Source organism: Platalea leucorodia (genome assembly GCF_965183815.1).
Source record: "Platalea leucorodia genome assembly, chromosome: 4".
NCBI classification, from domain to species: domain Eukaryota; kingdom Metazoa; phylum Chordata; class Aves; order Pelecaniformes; family Threskiornithidae; genus Platalea; species Platalea leucorodia.
Genome location: NC_138826.1, coordinates 16,839,863 through 16,856,416, shown reverse-complemented (window position 1 = coordinate 16,856,416; position 16,554 = coordinate 16,839,863). Strand labels below are relative to the sequence as shown.

General features: G+C 66.0%; 3 protein-coding genes across 3 annotated transcripts in view; all 3 read left to right on the top strand.

The window, feature by feature from the left end:
• Positions 1-3,246, top strand: part of HPSE2 (heparanase 2 (inactive)) — a gene marked incomplete at its 5' end in the record, with an annotated part of 113,159 nt that extends 109,913 nt beyond the window's left edge. Inside the window, 3 exons of the mRNA XM_082308873.1 lie at positions 1,524-1,669; positions 2,652-2,798; positions 2,881-3,246. Of these exons, the coding sequence (XP_082164999.1) occupies positions 1,524-1,669; positions 2,652-2,798; positions 2,881-3,046 (459 nt within the window). The 3' untranslated portion in view covers positions 3,047-3,246. The remainder of the gene's footprint in view (positions 1-1,523; positions 1,670-2,651; positions 2,799-2,880) is intronic.
• An 896-nt stretch (positions 3,247-4,142) lies between these two features.
• Positions 4,143-8,947, top strand: HPS1 (HPS1 biogenesis of lysosomal organelles complex 3 subunit 1). Its single transcript, XM_082308514.1, has 18 exons — positions 4,143-4,287; positions 4,379-4,516; positions 4,583-4,725; positions 4,953-5,061; positions 5,261-5,421; positions 5,504-5,606; positions 5,702-5,809; positions 5,901-5,970; positions 6,080-6,147; positions 6,685-6,852; positions 6,927-7,103; positions 7,175-7,242; positions 7,375-7,497; positions 7,610-7,670; positions 7,865-8,014; positions 8,111-8,224; positions 8,353-8,435; positions 8,716-8,947. The coding sequence occupies exons 1-18, from the start codon at positions 4,189-4,191 to the stop codon at positions 8,876-8,878; spliced, it is 2,106 nt and encodes a 701-aa protein (XP_082164640.1). The 5' UTR covers positions 4,143-4,188; the 3' UTR covers positions 8,879-8,947.
• A 1,233-nt stretch (positions 8,948-10,180) lies between these two features.
• PYROXD2 (pyridine nucleotide-disulphide oxidoreductase domain 2) lies at positions 10,181-14,553 on the top strand (the record flags this gene model as incomplete). The annotated part of the gene is made up of 16 exons (XM_082308740.1): positions 10,181-10,337; positions 10,783-10,802; positions 11,030-11,123; positions 11,204-11,277; positions 11,389-11,535; positions 11,679-11,832; positions 12,046-12,107; positions 12,221-12,318; positions 12,720-12,861; positions 12,953-13,087; positions 13,188-13,260; positions 13,344-13,500; positions 13,634-13,788; positions 13,951-14,057; positions 14,164-14,284; positions 14,483-14,553. The coding sequence occupies 16 exons, from the start codon at positions 10,181-10,183 to the stop codon at positions 14,551-14,553; spliced, it is 1,767 nt and encodes a 588-aa protein (XP_082164866.1).
• Positions 14,554-16,554: the final 2,001 nt, after the last annotated feature.

Sequence of the window (16,554 nt, the reverse complement as noted above, 5' to 3'; positions counted from 1 at the left end):
CGGTCTGGCTGGTGGATATTTGCCTCATGCCAGTTGCTGCTGCAGCATTGCTCTGTGTTTCATCTGCTGGCCTCTTCATCCAAAATGCATGTTAATCGGGGGCTGTGTGAGGTCTTCCCACCCACAGGATGGATACCTGTGTGAGGGATCTGCGCTTCCACCTGCCCATCCTGCCCTCTAGCCTGGGGTCCTGAGGACCCCATTCCTCCCTTCCATGCCCCTCTGGGGTGGCAGACCCATTCCTGGCACTGTCCTGACCACGCAGGGCTTTCCTCGTGCCTCCCCAGGCAGTGTGCTTGACCAGTGCTCCTTTCCACATCAGCAGCAGGTCCTCTTCACTGTGTGGGTCAGATGCTGCCAGGCAGAGCAGTCCCTAGTGCGAGCGTGACCATCGCTGCTGGGTGTCTGACACTGCGAACAGGCTGGGGGGATCATTCCAATTGCCCTGGGGCACACGGTCCCCCTGGGGCAGCCAGTCTGGGTTGCACAGAGGGTGTTTGTCCAGAGTGCTCATTTGTGCAAGGGTGCCCTAGCACCCAGGCAGTGCCCAGTGCACCCACAGGCAGCACCCAGAGAAGCAGCGCGAGAGGCTCCATCTCCCCGGCATCACTCAGGGTGCCTGGAGCAGTGGTGGGGCCAGAGCCCCGTCCTGCAGAACGGCAGGCAAGCGCCTGAGACTGCCCTTTCCCTTCCCACAACCCTGCTTCATTTACCGCACACCTCCCAGCTTCTGCAGCGGATGAGGGGGGGCCCTGCCGGCAGCAGCCTCCGTCACCGCACAGCCTCGCCTCCCTCCCGGGGGCTTGGGGCCCATCCTGTGTGCTGAGCGAGGCCATACCCTGCGGGAAAAAGTAGTATGTGGTGACGTAATTAAAGGCTGCATCATTAACGCATGTGTGCAGGGGCTGAATGTTTCCTACTTCTTGAGTGCTTGGCTTCCCCATGCTATGTTCATGGGTGCTTAACTCCACAGGAGGCTTTAAAATGGGAGAAATACCTCCGGGGAGTGGTGCACCCTCAGCAGGCAGCAATGCCAGCGTGCCACAAACGGAGACGGAGAGCACAGGAGAGCTCTGGTGCAGTCCAGCCCCGTGTACGGAGCAGGGTGGAGGGCGACCTGCCTGCTCCAGGGACATCACTGTCCTGCATGCCTCAGCTGGAACTGGTGCACAGGTCCGTGGCATGGCTACGTGCAGGTCCATGGGAACGTGCAAGCACATCCGTGCTGCTCCCCATGCTCAGCAGCCCAGCCAAAAGCCAAGCTCCTTTAGAGGGTATTGGTGTTTCTCAGCACAGGCAGAGCAATGTATTTTTCCCTCAGTCTCTTTCCTGGAAACAGCGCTGCCATTTTGGCTTGGACTGCACAAAAAAAGCTCACCCCGAGGCAGACATCTGGCACGCAACATTTTCACCCAACAGCCAAAATTTTGCTAGGCTGTAAGCAGGGAAGCCAGCCTCTCCTGCCCACTCCCGCTGTGAGGTGGGGGACCACTGTGCTGCTGACTGTCCCCTCTGCCCCCCAGGACTACTGGCTGTCCCTGCTCTACAAGCGCCTCATCGGTCCCAAAGTCCTGGCGATCCATGTGGCCGGTCTCCAGAGGAAACCCCGGCCCGGCAGAGTCATTCGTGACAAGCTCCGCATTTACGCCCACTGCACCAGCTACCACAAGTAAGCTGAGCGAGGAAGGCTGGGGGCTGCAGGGAGGGATAAGTGGGACCCCCAGGAGATGGGGACCACCGAGGACATGCTGGGGCAGGAGCCCAGGGTTTGGCTCCATCAAGGCAGGTTGGCTTCCCAGGGGACACACCTGGGTGCTGCTCTGGCTGCTGTGGCAGTGGAGGGAGCATGCGGGAATGGCGATGCCTCCGATGAAAGTCACGGCAAGCCCGTGCCTGGGAACGGGGCTGGCCTGGGCCGGTGCAGTGGCCGGCGGCAGCCCCGGCAGCAGAGATCAAGGGAGTGGATTTCACACGGGGGGGCCCCTCATCGGTCGGGTTACCCGCTGCCAGGGAGCCCGTCCTGGTTATTGTTTCGCTGATAAGGTCTTTGAAAGCACCCCAGCGAGCCAGGGCGGGGGCAGCCTCCTCCACAGACACAAGTTGCTATTGTGGAGGAGGAGAGGCTGTTTCTTTACACAGTCCAGATGCTTTCAACATGCCTCCAGCTCGGTAGGAAACCTTGTCCAGTAACTGACAGGTGCAAAGTGCTTTATAGCCTTTGTCTGGGGCTGCCTGATTAGGCAGGGACAGAGGATCAATGTCTGGACCTGTCAGTTAGGTGCCTGGGGCGGCAGGGGCAGACGCCACTCGCGCACAGAGCTCCCCTCCGTTCTCAGCCTCCTCCTTGCGAGGCCCTGGGGGGGCTGCCCCGGGACCGCCACCCCCGCTCTGGACACCGGCATGGCACCCCCTCGAGACGTGCCACCCCTGGCTGAGGAGGGGAGGGGGAGACTGGGAAGGTGTCATTGCAGAGCAGGGCTGTGTGATAGGAAGGTGGCATCTCCCTGTGGAGGGGCAGCTGGGATGGTGATGCCCCCCCTGGATGGCTGCATGCAGCCGTATCTTGCAGAGTCCCCCAAACCCCTTCTTGGAGGTGATGCTGCCGGGGCATGTGCCAAGGCGCCCCTCAGCTCCCGCTCTCCCCTTTGCAGCCACAACTATGTCCGGGGGTCCATCACGCTTTACATCATCAACCTGCATCGCTCCCGGAAGAAAATCAAGCTGGCAGGGACGCTGCGGGATAAGATCGTCCACCAGTACCTGCTGCAGCCCTACGGCAAGGACGGGCTCCACTCCAAGTAAGTGCGGTGCTGGCGGCTGGGGCTGCCACTGCCGCCCTGTCCTCGATGCCACCGCCCTGACGCTCTCCTGGTCCTGCAGGTCGGTCCAGCTCAACGGGCAGCCGCTGGCCATGGTGGACGATGGGACCCTCCCCGAGCTAAAGCCTCGTCCGCTGCGGGCCGGCCGCACCCTGGTCATCCCCCCGCTGACCATGAGCTTCTACGTGGTGAAGAACGTGAACGCGCTGGCCTGCCGGTACCGATAGCCCGCGGCCCAGAACGGACCCACCGGCCCCGCTCCTGCCCCCGCGCACTCCCCAGGACACGCTGCCTCCTCGGCAGCCCGCACAGCCTCGCAGCAGGGCCACATCGGGCAGGCACCGCGCCGTGCCCTCGTCCTCGCACCCTGGACGCCCTCCGGCTTGGAACCCTCTCCCGCCCTGCGACCGCCGAGCTCTGCTTGGCCCGGGCCACCATCCCACCGGAGCGGTGCGACGGCAAATTTGCAGGGCCTACAAGCTGCAAGGAGCACCCGGGGGTCCGGTGCCCACCGTCTGCTGGGGAGGGCTGGGATGCTGAGCCCTGGTCGATCCCGGGGCGGGCACCCTCCCCGGCCCCCCCAGTCCCGCTGCCCCTCAGGGTGACCCCTCCCGTAGCCGGGTCCCCCTTTCCTACGCACCCTCCCGGGCGGCGGGGGCGCGGGCAGCGCTGCCGGTGCAGCAAGCGCATGGAAGCAGCTCCCTCTGCTGCCGCCAGCCCGGCCGGGACCGGCGCGGGGATGCTGCGGGCAGGGCCGGGCCGGGCGGGGCGGGGCGGGCCGGGAGACGGGGCGCCGGGGTCCGCCCCGGGCGGGCGGGGCTCGGGATCCGCGGCTGGAAACGGCGATAATTAAATTATACGGCCCGGAGCGGAGCGGAGCGGCGGGGCCGGCGGGCAGCCCTGGTCCACCCCCCCCGGGCGGGGAGCGGCGGCGGCCGGGCCGCGAGTGTGTCCTGCCCGGGAGAGGGGCGGTGTCGCGGGCGGGAGCAGCCGGGACGCGCCGAGGCGCTACCGGAGCTGTAATAAAGTTGGGCTGTCAATCGCGCCGGCGTCTTCTGTCCGCCGGGGCCGGGGCCGGGAGCGGGGCCGGGGCCGGGAGCGGGGCCGGCGGGGCGGGAGCGGGGCCGGCGGGGCGGGAGCGGGCAGCCCCGGTGCAGGCAGGGTGCGGGCAGGGCGCGGGCAGCGCGCGGCGGTGCAGGGCCGCGCCGGGCCACCGGGGGCGCTGCGCGCGTGGGCGCGGCGGTCACGCGCGGCGGAGCAGGAAGCGGCGCGGGGCGGGCGGAGCCGCGCGGTCCCGGTCCCCCCCCGCCGCCGCCGCCGCCGCCGCTGCTGCTGCCGTGGGTCGAGTCGGGCCGGGCCGGGTCGGGCCATGCGGTGCGTCCTGATCGCCAGCACCGCGGCCGAGCTGCTCTTCTACTGGGCCGATGCCGCCTTCCTCCGCCGGCTGCGACCACCCCACGCCGGGCAGGTGGGGCGGGACGGGGCGGCGCGGGTGCGGGTAGGGGGGATGCGTGGTGCGCGATCGTGCGTGGGCGCTGACCCGGCGCCCTGTGCCCCAGGGCCCGGCGCTGGAGGACAGCCTCAACACCCTCTTCGCCCCCCTCATCATCTCCTGCACGGCGCTGCTGGAGAAACTCGCCGATACCTACACCTGCTTCGCGACCGAGCGCGGGCGGCACCTCCACGTCCTGCACATGGTAGGACCGGCACCGGGGACCGGGGAGCCCCGGCCGGCCCCCACCTGACCCCGCTGCCGGTTGCAGTTCGGGGACTGCCTGTACATCGCGGTGAACGGCGACGGGACGGAGAGCGAGGATGACCTGCGCCGGACGCTCTTCGTGCTGCGGCGCTTGGTGGAGGCTCACTGTGGCCTCGTCACGCTCGACTCCCACCTCGTCCGCAAGGAGTGAGCGGGCACAGCCGGCTGGCACGGGCTGGCACGCAGGGGTGCCGGGGCAGCTGCCAAGCGGTGCCTTCATGCTGCCCCGGGGGGTGGGAGCGGGTGTCTCCAAGTTGGGACCCCCCCCTTGCAGCGGGATCCCCTGCCTGCCGGGCTGCAGCTGGGTTTGGGGGTGCCCAGCCCCCCGGGGAGGTGACAGCCGGCTCTCAGCTCACGCTCTGCCGCCGTTGCAGGTTGCGGCCGGCCGATTCGGAGCAGCGGGAGCGTGTCTGGAGCCTGCTGCGGGGCCTGCTGGAGACATACAGCCGCCTGCGGGAGGAGGACCAGAGCTTTGCGGTGGAGGTACCGTGCCCTGGGGCGTCCCTCACCTTTGGGGCGTCCCAAGGGTCTGAGACTGCGCAGAGTCCTGGGATGTGGGGAAGGGCTCTGGGCCGGGGACTTCAGGGCAGCTCCCTGGAGCAGTGGAGGCTCAGACCTGCCCCCGAGGTTGCATGGCTGGGTCTGGGGGGGCTCAGCAGCCTTCCCCCCGCCCGCCCTCCAGGCTGTGGAGCGGCTGATCCACCCGCAGCTGTGTGAGCAGTGCATCGAGTTCCTGGAGCGGCAGGTGGTGCAGTACATCAACGCCAGCCCCGAGCGCGGGGGGGACGAGGTGGGCCACGCTTTCCTCCTGGTGCACACCAAGCTGCTGGCCTTCTACTCCAGGTACGCCCAGCTCCGGCCCCACCACCCTCCCCGGGGCAGCCGCTCAGCCTCCCAGCTGACCCTTCCCTTCTCTGGCCCGCAGCCGCAACGCCAGCTCCATCCGCCCCGCTGACCTGCTCATCCTCATCCTCCTGGTGCAGGACCTGTACCCTAGCCAGAGCGTCGAGGAGGAGCTTGGCCCCCAGGTGCTCCAGAGCAGGGTGTGGGGGGCATCGGGTCGGGGTGCCCCCTCGGGGTGATGCCTTGGCAGCCAGGGCTTAATTTTTTTCCCTTTTTTCAGAAGCCTGCAGCAGGGGAGGTGCTCCCACAGGGACCCAAAAGAAGCGAGAGCATCCCTGTGAGCAGCCCTGGCTCCCATGGAGCTGCAGAGAAGGACTCAGATGACCAGGTGAGTCCCTGGGATCGGGAGCTGTGGGGTGGGACGCTGGCTGGGCTGCCTGCATCGCTCTCATCTCTGACCCAGCCGTTCTCACTGGCAGGACACAGATGATCTCTCTGCGCCTGAGGTCTACTACACGCCCGAGCCCTCGCCAGGCAGGCACAGCACGGGTGAGTGCCCGGCTGGGCAGCAGCCCTGCCCCGCGCCCCCCAGCCCCACGGAGGCTCTGGGTCTACGTGGGGGACTGGTGGGAAGGGCGACCTGCCGTGCTCCCTGCAGGCAGCGAGAGCTGGTCGGAGGGTGCTGAGATGCTGGGCACCGGGGAGGCAGACACTGCAGATGTCCAGGTGAGCAAGGGGTCTTGCAGTCCCTCTCAGCTCCGCACCTCTTCAGCCTGTCCTGGTGTTCTTTGCGGTCTCTGCTCGTCATCACTCGTCCCTTGCTGTGCGGTGCTGTGGCTCTGGGTGCCCCAGCATAACCCTGTGAGGGCTCTGACCATCCTCCCTGGGGCATTGCTTATGGTCTCCCTGGGCTGCCTCAGAGCAGTCTGGTGTCTCCCTCTGCTGCCTCTGGGCTTTCTGGGTCACTTCCCTGCCACATGCCGCAGAGCCTCACATGCGCTCTGCAAGCAAGCGCTGGCCTTGGTGCAAGGTGTTTGCAACCTGTGTCTTTGCAAGCGGCTTCCCCTCTATCTGCTGCTCTTTTGGGGTCCCTGGGCACTTCCCTCGCTGCTGATCTTTTGCTGTATGGTCCCTCCAGCTCCCTCGGTTGGGTCATGCCCGATCACAGCTTTCAGGGCATTGCTGTGTCCCTTCAGAGCATCCTGGGTCAGTGTGGGCTGTCTCGTCCCCATGGGGAGCTGAGCATCTCCCCTCTCTCCCCAGATGGCAGAGGACTTGCTCCAGACCTTGGGGCCTCTGGTGCCTGAAGCTTCAAACTCCAGAAGGATCTTCCTGGACGCCAGCCTGCGGGAAGGTTACTGCCCCTTGCTGCCGCACATCATGCACTGCCTCCCGCTCTGGCCGGGCATCTCCCTTGTCCTCCTGACCAAGGTGAGCTGCCTCTAAGGTGAGGGAGGCAGCGGTGGGCTGGGTCCTGGCTGACCCACCTCTCCCCACCCTGGCAGGGCCCCACGACCCAGGTGGCCGTCACCTTGTACCAGCTGCTGGATGGTTTCTTGGTGCTGGAAAGGAAGCTGGAAGAGGGACCTGAGGCAGGAGCCCCACGTTCCTACCCATTCCTGGCCGAGCTGCGGCAGCGCATGGACAAGTTTGTGAAGAAGCTGAGTGGGCAGGACATCCAGGTGGGAGTGGGGACACAAGGACCCTGTCCTGCTGTCCCTGCAGCCTGAAGCTGACCCCTGTCTCTCTCTAGTTGCAGAACACCTGGGTGGACTTCAAGAACAAGATATTTTCCCGGAGTGAGCCTGGGAGCTCCCTGGAGTGAGTACAGGGTGGCCAGGGAAAGTCTCTGGGGCAGGTGGGGACCTTTCCCAGCCCACGGGGTGGTGCGGCTGTCCCTGCAGCGCTGGGGACCCAGGGGCCAAACTGCACCATCCGTGTCTCCCGGCTCAGGCTGCTGCAGGCAGTGGCCAACGTGAAGCGGCAGCTCTGCTCCGTGTACCGCCAGCTCTTCCTGGCCTCCGCTGGTCACAGCCTGTCCCAGGGGCTGCGGGACCGTGCCCAGAAGCTGATGAGGTGAGTCCATTGGGGCGGCCAGCATCCCCCAGGGGAGGCAGGGGATTGCCCCACACCCGGCTGTGCCAGGGCTTTGGGCGTCCTGGCCTCTTACCATGCCTCTTCTTGGCAGGGAGAAGCTGCTGGACTGGCGGGACTTTCTGCTGGTGAAAAGCAGGCGCAATATCACTATGGTGTCATACCCGTCCCTGCGGCTGGGAGCCCAGCCTGGCGAGGAAGGGTCCCCAGGGGGTAGCAGAGGTGGGAGTGGGATGCTGTCCCCCCAGCACCGGCTCAAGGGGAGGAATGTGGTGGGCGAAGGCGGTTTCCCCAGGGCTCAGGGGCTGTCCTGGAAGGGCACCGAAGTTGTTGGACACCCTTAACCCACCTTACGTACCTGGAGGACTTTCCTGGCCTGGTGCACTTCATCTATGTGGACCGCACGGCCGGGCAGATGATGGCACCATCGCTCAGCGTGACAGAGAAGTCCAGCTCGGAGCTGGGCAAGGGCCCCCTGGCCGCCTTCATCAAGAGGAAGGTACTGCTCATGGGGCTGGGGGTGGGATGAGACCACAGGAGGGGGCAATGGTTGGAGGGTTTTCTGCTCAGGCTTCAGGTGCCCCTTGTTCCCCAGGTCTGGTCCCTGATCGCATTGGCCCGGCGATACCTGCAGAAGGGCTACACGACACTCATGCTGCAGGATGGCGACTACTGCTGCTCCTACTTCCTCTGGTTTGAGAACGAGCTGGTACGTGGGGCAAAGAAGGGGCTGAGCCCCTTTCCCCCCGGCACCTTCTAGGGCTGTAGGCGCCACCTGGCTCCAGCTCCTTGGCGGTCCCCTCCGTGCTCCTGCCCTCTGCTGTCATCTCTCCCCAGGGCTACAAGCTGGAAGTGATGGAGGTGCCGGTTCTCTCCGATGATTCTGCTCCCATCGGGATGCTGGCAGGAGACTACTACAGGTGAGCAGTCCCCAGCCCTGCGGTTTGGCACCAGGGCCCAGGGCTGTGCTGGCACAGGGGTCCCCATGAGTGATGCTGTCCTCACCGGGATGTTGCTGTAGGGTGGTACCAGTGCCATGGTATCACTGGGGTTGCAACAGCCCATCTCCCCAGCCTGGTGCCATGGTCCTGCGGGTGGATGGGCACTGTCCTTGCCAGGGAGTTGCTAGGGGGAAGGTGGTTAGAAAGGGGGTGCCAGGCTGCACTGCACCGGCTGAGCCCCCCGTCTTGTCCTTCCCAGGAAGCTGCTGCGTTACTACAGCAAGAACCACCAGGCAGAGGTGGTGAAGTGCTACGAGCTGCTGACCGTGCACCTGGGCATCATCCCCTCCGAGCTTGTGGTCCAGCAGGCCTGCGACTTGGCCCGGCGCCTCTGGGAGCCCTCCCGCATCCCCCTGCTCTGAGTTGCCTCCAGCCACCTTGGGGCCGGGATTAAAGCGGGTGCGTGGATGTTCCCGGCACCTGGGCTGCTTTCTCGGTGTCTGTGTGCCATCAGCCATGCCTGCAGGCAGCTGTGGGCAGCCTTCCCATCCTCCAACCCGACCGGGGCTCCCGCTGCCCGCCTCCCCACTCTCTGCGAGCTTCCCTGGCACCCAGCAGCTTCCAGGGACAGGCAGAGAATGGGGCTGAGAGGTTGTTGGCAAATCACCTTCTTGCTGAAAAGTGTGTTTCCAAAGCAGGATTTATAGCATTGGCTTGGCATCACCGCCAGGCTTTGGCTGGAGAACAAAACTGTGTAGCCAAATCTGCATGGAGGAATGGCCCAGGATGCGTCGCCATTCCCCCTTGCCCTCAAATGCAGGGTGCAGGACCCTCGGGGGCTTGGCATGCTCTGGGGAGGTGCAGCCCGTCCTGCACTCCCTTCACTGCACCCAGGCTCCCAGACACCCATCAGCCGCGGGGCTGAACTCTCCTGTGAACAGGGGGTAAAGCCAAGGCAGCTCATGTGTTTCCCAGCCATGCTTGGGCTCGGTGCACGTGCAAACCCCTGGGCATGGCTGGGTATGGGGCCAGCCCCGAGTGGCTCCAACAGTCGTAGTGGCTCTGTGCTGCTTGCCAGGGCTGGGGACAGCGGTTCAGAGAGCACCGGACCGCAGCAGGGCCTTTGCCCTATCCTGCTGGGCAGGAATTTGCCCTGCCAAGCAACAGCGCTGAGTTCTGGGCCAAGCTCCCCCCCAAGCTGCCCCTTCTCCCGCTGCTCTCAGGGCTGTGCTTGGGGCTTGCCTGCTCGCGGGGGGCAAGCTCCCCCGTCTCACAGTGCTTGTTGGCCCGTCACCCCAGCCATGTGCCCCTGGGTCCTCCCTGGAGCATAACAGGGGCCGGGGGGGCTCTCAGGCCCCCGCCTGCCTGTCCAGCTCCTTCCTGGGGTACAGGCTGGGGAGCACCTGGCATCCTGCTGAACACCAGGCAGGGTCCGGCCTTGTCTCCTTCTCGGCACTGGGGCTGGTCTCTGGCCCCCCTGCAGGTCCCTCGCAAAGCTCTGCCAGGGTCAGTGCCTTGCTGCAGGCAGCACTGGGGGGGCAGCGCTTGGCATGTGCCCCTGTCCTGCCCAGCCTCCCGGCAAGCCCTGGGACGCAGCGTCCGGCCCTGCGCCAAGGCGTCCTCTGTCCCCTCCCCGTGCCCGGAAGCCATGGGAAAAGCTCCTCTGTAAAAGCAAAGTCCAGGCCGCTGGGCACAGGGCAGCTGTGGCCAGGCACTGTGGGGCAATGGCAGCTGGGCTCCGGGCAAGGCTGGGCACGGGCTGCTCTTCCTGCTGGCTGTGGGGCTGGCATCTGTTCCCGGGGCTGCCAGGAGCACGGCTGGCCCATGCTGGGGCTGCAGACCAGCTGCAGCAGGAGTACGACGCGGTGGTGATCGGGGCAGGTAATATGGGGTGAGGGAGCCGGTGCTGGGCTGCGGGGAGCCGGAGGGGGCACCCACCTGCCCTCCGCCCAGGGCAGGCGGGGGGGGGTGGCCAGGTGGGGACCACGGTGGTGCTGGGCATGTTGCAGCCCCCTGGCATGCTCCTTGTGCCACGGAGTGTGCAGGGGTCTTGCACAGCTGGGCACGCATTGCAGCACCCCAATGTGCTGCTTGTGCAGAGCACAGCTGAAGCATCTGCTTTGACCACTTCTGTCCCCCTCCCCTGCACCCTTAGGGCCAGGGCAATGGGCACGGGGGAGGATGCTCCCTGTCACCTGTATCCCCATGTCCAGAACCCTGTTATTTGGGTGGTCGTGGCAGCCCTGCATCTCAGGCATGGCAGGGTGCCCTGTGCTGTGGGACCGCCCTGCCACCGGGCTCGGCTCATCTCCCTCTCTCCTTGCAGGGCACAACGGGCTGGTGGCAGTGAGTACCGAGAGCGGGGTGCTGCCCCCTCCATCGCTGGGGGACCAGGGTGCCGTGGGCAAGGGAGAGTGTTGGTGGCAGAGCCCATGGGGCTGGGGGCTCTCACAGGGCTGTCGGGAGCGGAGCCCTCCCTGGTGAGGGGGGGGCCATGTGCAAGAGGGTGCTCGGGGTGACAAGGACATATCCCACCTGGAGGGATGGGCAGCATGACACCACACTCCCCCCAGGCTGCCTACCTGCAGCGGGCAGGGGTGCGCACGGCTGTGCTGGAGAAACGCCACGTGCTGGGCGGTGCAGCCGTCACGGAGGAGATTGTGCCAGGTACCTCTGTGCGTCCTGTGTCCCCCCGCCCCTGGCCAGCCCTCGGTGCAGGCACCCCCCCAACGCCCCACATCTTCCAGGCTTCAAGTTCTCTCGGGCATCGTACCTGCTCAGCCTGCTGCGGCCGCAGATCTACACTGAGCTGGAGCTGCAGGTACCAACACCCATCCCTCTCTGGGCTGCCAGCACGTCCCAGGATGCTGGCAGGGTGAGCCTGCTGCCAGGCTGTCCCTGCAGGGTGGGTCCTGCCATCTCTGTCTTGCAGCGGCATGGTCTGAGGGTGCTCCCGCGGGACCCCTACTCCTTCACCCCACTGCTGGAGGACAAGAGCCCCCCTCGCTCCCTCCTGCTAGGGCACGACATGGCCCAGACCCAGCAGCAGATTGCTCAGTTCTCCCAGAAGGATGCGCAGGTACTGCGGGGGCACGTGCCTGGCACGGCGAATCCCCCGAGGAGCTGCCCTGCCCAGCGGAGTAGCAGGGATGCTCCTAGGTAGGATATCCATTGCACCCACCATAGCACAGTCCCTTTTGCCCCCCCTCTGTCCCCTTTCAGGCTTACCCTGAGTACGAGGCATTCATGGAGGGCTTGGTGTCGGCCCTTGACCCGCTGCTGGATGGCCCCCCAGTGGATACAGCTGCCCTGGGGCAGGGATCTCTGATCCAGCGGCTCCGGGCCCTGCAAACCCTGCGGCCCCTGCTGCGGGCAGGTATAGTTGGGATGGCGGGGGACCCCGATGGCAACGAGTGTTTGCCTGCACCTGGAGTAAGTGGTGCTCCTTCCCAGGGCACAGGCTCCTCAGGAGCTCCAGCTGGGCTGGCAGGCCAGCAGGCTTGCCCACTGCCTGTCCCCAACCCAACCGGGCGCAGGCAGATGGCCCTGGCACAGCTGTGCAGGTCTCACACTGCCTCTGCACCCCCAGGGCTGGTGCTGGGGAGGCAGCTGCCCCGCTATTACGAAGTGCTCACAGCCCCCATCTCCAAGGTGAGTGCCGGCAGCAGCAGTGCAGAGCCACCAGCCGCCTCCCTGCCTGCCTGCGAGGGTGCTGTGGCAGGCCCCCACACCAAGCCTGGCGCTCTCCTTTTCTCCTGGGCCAGATCCTGGATCAGTGGTTTGAGTCGGAGCCCCTGAAGGCAACTCTGGCTACTGATGCGGTGATCGGAGCCATGGCCAGCCCCCACACCCCCGGCAGTGGGTGAGGGTCCCTTCCCCCCGGGGCTCATGGCTGCACCGTCCCCCCGTGCCATCCTCTGTTCTGGCAGCTCCTTGGCTTTGCTGTGCCCTGGCACCCCGTGCCCTGCTGCTTCTCCCTCCCGCTGCCCACTCAGCCTTGCCGGAGTGGCTACAGGGTTGGGGCTGGGCAAGGGGCTACCCATGGCTCTCCTGAGTGGTCCCCACTGCCCCTTTGCTGTTTGGACACCTCTGTCCCCAGGTCAGGTCAAGTCCTGGTCGGTGGGTGCTCCCTGTAACTGATTTGGCATCCTACGAGCTGGCACGGTCCCATCTATGGGGGCCATGGCACCAACCTCACCATGCCCATGCAGGGGACAGACCTGTCCCCCGGCCAGCAGCTAACCAGGGGTCCTGCTGCCACAGGTACGTGCTGTTGCACCATGTGATGGGTGAGCTAGAAGGACGGCGGGGGGCCTGGGGCTACGTGGCTGGCGGGATGGGGGCCCTGTCCCAAGCCATCACCTGCGCAGCAGCTGCCCATGGAGCCCACATCTTTACTGAGAAGGTACGGGGTGTCCGGGCGCAGGGAGCTGCCTGGCCAGCCTGCAGGTAGTGGGGATGCTCTTGGCGAGGTCCTGTCCCTTCTGCCCGCCCAGGCGGTGTGCCATGTGCTGCTGGGCAGGGACGGGTGGGCACAGGGCGTCGTGCTGCAGGACGGGACTGAGGTGAGGAGCAAACTGGTGCTGTCCAACGCCTCCCCCCAAATCACCTTCCTGGAGCTCATCCCCCAGGTATGGGGCGCATGGGGCTGGCAGGGGCTTGGCATGGTGGTGTCCCCTGGCTGGGCTGCCCCCCTCACTGCTGGGCTCTGCCCTGCCTCTCCCACCCCAGGAGCACCTGCCAAATGATTTTGTCCAGCGGATCCGGCAGGTCGACACGCGCTCCCCCGTCACCAAGATCAATGGTAGGTACTGGCAGGGCCACCTCTGCCACCATCCCCGCTGGCGCCAGGCTCAGTAAGAGGCTGCACCCCAATTCTGTGCCCAGTGGCCGTGAATCAGCTGCCGAGCTTCCTGGCTGCCCCCAACACCCGTGACGGCCGGCCCCTGCCCCACCACCAGTGCTCCATCCATCTCAACTGCGAGGGCACCCACCTCCTGCACCAGGCCTTCACTGAGGCCACCCACGGGCACCCCTCCAGCAGGTAGGAGCGTGCACTGGCACACCTCGGTGCCCCGGGGAAGGGGCAGGACAGCCACGGCAGGTGGTGCTGGGGGAAGAGGTTTGGGGTGGCTGGGTCCCCCTCTGCCTGCCCAGCTAGTGTCCTGCTCCCCCAGGCCCATGATCGAGCTCTGCATCCCCTCGGTGCTGGACCCAGGGCTGGCCCCACAGGGCTGCCACGTCGTGTCCCTCTTCACACAGTACACCCCCTCCGTGCTGGCAGGCGGGCAGCCCTGGGATGAGCAGGCCAGAAATGCATATGCAGACACAGGTATGTAATGCATAAGTGGACATGGGTATGTAATGCATACGTGGACCTGGGTAACACCAGGAGTGCTGATCCCTGCCCATGGGCAGAGCCACCCTGGAGCTGCTCAGGGGCCAGCCACCGTGTCACCCCAAGCTGCCTGCCACTCCCTTCATCCCCCTCTAGTGTTTGACTGCATCGAAGCCTATGCCCCGGGGTTCAAGGCATCCGTCATCGGCAGGGACATCCTGACACCACCAGACCTGGAAAGGATCTTCGGGCTGCCTGGCGGGGTGGGTACCATGTGGGCTCTGCTCTGAGCATCGCCCTGGTGCCAGTGCTGGTGGGCACACAGCCCTGGGCCAGGCACAGCCAGCTCACACGGAGCTCTGCTTGCAGAACATCTTCCATGGAGGGATGTCTCTGGACCAGCTGTACTTTGCCCGGCCAGCACCATCCTACTCAGGCTATCGGTCCCCAATTCCCAGCTTGTACCTGTGTGGAAGCGGAGCCCACCCTGGTGAGTAGGGCTGGGAGCCGGGACCCTCTGGGGGGGCTGCAGGAGGAGGGCAGAGGCGTGTGGAAGAGATGCAAGGGCAGCATGGGGGTGTCAACTCCCCTCTCTGCCCTTGCATGGGCATGGAGGTAGGGCAGCTCCCTGGGCCCCATCTCGTGGGGCTGGAGCTGCCCGCTGCTCCCCATTTCTGCTGGCTTGCAGGAGGAGGAGTGATGGGAGCAGCGGGACGCAATGCCGCCCGGGTGGCCCTCGAGGACTTCAGGCGCCTGTGACGGCAGTGGTGACACCGACTTCGCCTATGCAGGGCTGTGGCTGCAGCGAGCCATGTTGACCCCACAAAGAGCCCTGCCCATCCCCAACTTGCTTCCCAGGCACTGCAGGGCAGCAGCATCCCCTGAGCACTCCCAGCTGCTACTGTCACCTTGAACACATTGCTGCTCCCAGCCCCCCCCCCCCCCCCCCTGCCCAGCCTTGCCCGTGTGGCTCCTGGGCACCGGGTGGCCATGGTGAGCCTTGCCCAGCCCCTGCCTGTGCCCATAGAAATAAACCCTGGCTCGGGCTTTGTCTTGAGCACTCTTGCTGTGGTTTTTCAGCTCCTTGTGCATGCAGGTCATGGGGGCATGGGGGGCTGCACTGTGCTATCTGCACTGTGGCTGGTGATACAGCCCTGGGGGAGCTGCCAGAGGGGACAGGCATGTCCCAGAGCAGTGAATAGGGACAACCAGCCCCTTGCCCTCTCCTTTGCTTACTGATGCAGGCTCAGGTGCACACAAGGCTATTCGGCTGGAGCCACCCAGCCCCGGGCTGGCCTGGACCACCCCAAGGTGCCTAGAACAAGCGGGGAACCAGGGAACCGCTTGAGACCTGCTTTGCTACCTGGAGCCCCAAAACTGTCCTCTGTCCCCCCGGCCCTCGGTGGCTGTGTGTACAGCAGCCACGCACCCAGCAGCTCAGAGACTGCAGGAGCCAGGGCCAGCAGCTGCCCCCGCGTGACCCGCACACCCCCAATTCCTGCCGGGAGCTGCCTGCACGTGTTCTGGCCCCATCCCTCCATCCGCAGGGCAGGTTCTCCGTGCAGCCCGGTGACTCTCGCTGGCCACCCCTCAGCCGGCGGCAGGCCGGGGGTGTGCCCCTCTCCCTGGCTGCTGCCGGGAGCCGCTCGCTGCAGATTACAGAGCTCACATCCTCTCCCTACCCTCTTCCTCCCTCGGACAATGCTCCCGATTCAGCCGCCTGCCTTGCCTCCCGCCGGGCCCTAAATATGGTGCTTCCAGGCTGAGCTGTTGCACCTGAGCTGGCTGAATCAATATTGACCGGCCAGGAATAGTCCCGCAGCCCTCTGAGAATAGCCCCGCATGCCCGCCCCGCTGCCCACAGCTTCCCGCGCACGGGGCTGCCCTGCTGCCGGCAGCATATTTTTAGCTGCTGCAGTTGCTGGCTGCATGGGACTGCAGGTGCTGGCACCCAGTGAGCCCCGAGGGCTGGGCTGGAGGGGGATGACAGCGAGGGGGGACAGCCCCAGCCTGCCAGGGTCACGATGAGCAGCAGGACACGGTGCCTCCACTGCTGTGGGTTGAGGCTGGCAGGTCCCAGGTGTGGGAGAGCCCACCAGACCCCTCGCTGCCCTCTTCTTGCTGCCCCTCTTCTTGCTGCCCCCAGGAGCAGAGAAGGAGCTGGGAGCTAGATGGGAGCTAGCACCCATCTGCCCTGCACCCCTGCCAGCATCTGCCTTGGGGGGGGCTGGGAGGGGCAATTCCTGGCCTCACACTTGAGTAATTGAGCTCCAAAATGTTGAGACACGAATGAGTCATGGGCTCTGCTGCTGGCCTCAGCCCTGCCCTTCCCCAGGGCTTTCCGTGGCCCCCATGTTGGGGCTGGCCAGGGCCCCCCACTCCAGGAGAGGCTCCGGCATGTACCCCAAGCCCGGCTGGGGCATAGGGCTGGGAGGAGGGCGCCCGGCGAGGGTGTCCTGGGGCTGGGCACCCCTGCACACCCCGGGGGTGCTGGAGGCTCCCGTGGGACGTGGCGATGAGCTCACAGGCTATTCCCGGCCGTGTTGATCCTGGCTCCTCCCGGCAGGAACCAGCTGCTTCGACTCCAAACAAACAGCCCGGTGGCCACCGGCACATTCCTGGCCGGCCCCTGGCCACGGTGAGGGCACAGGGCTTCCTGTTTATCCCCGTCCCACGGCTGGCCGGGCGGGCAGCGGGGTGCCCCGGGGACTGACGGCACCCCAAGACGGAGGTTGCTCCCGGGGCACGTCGGGGGGGGGC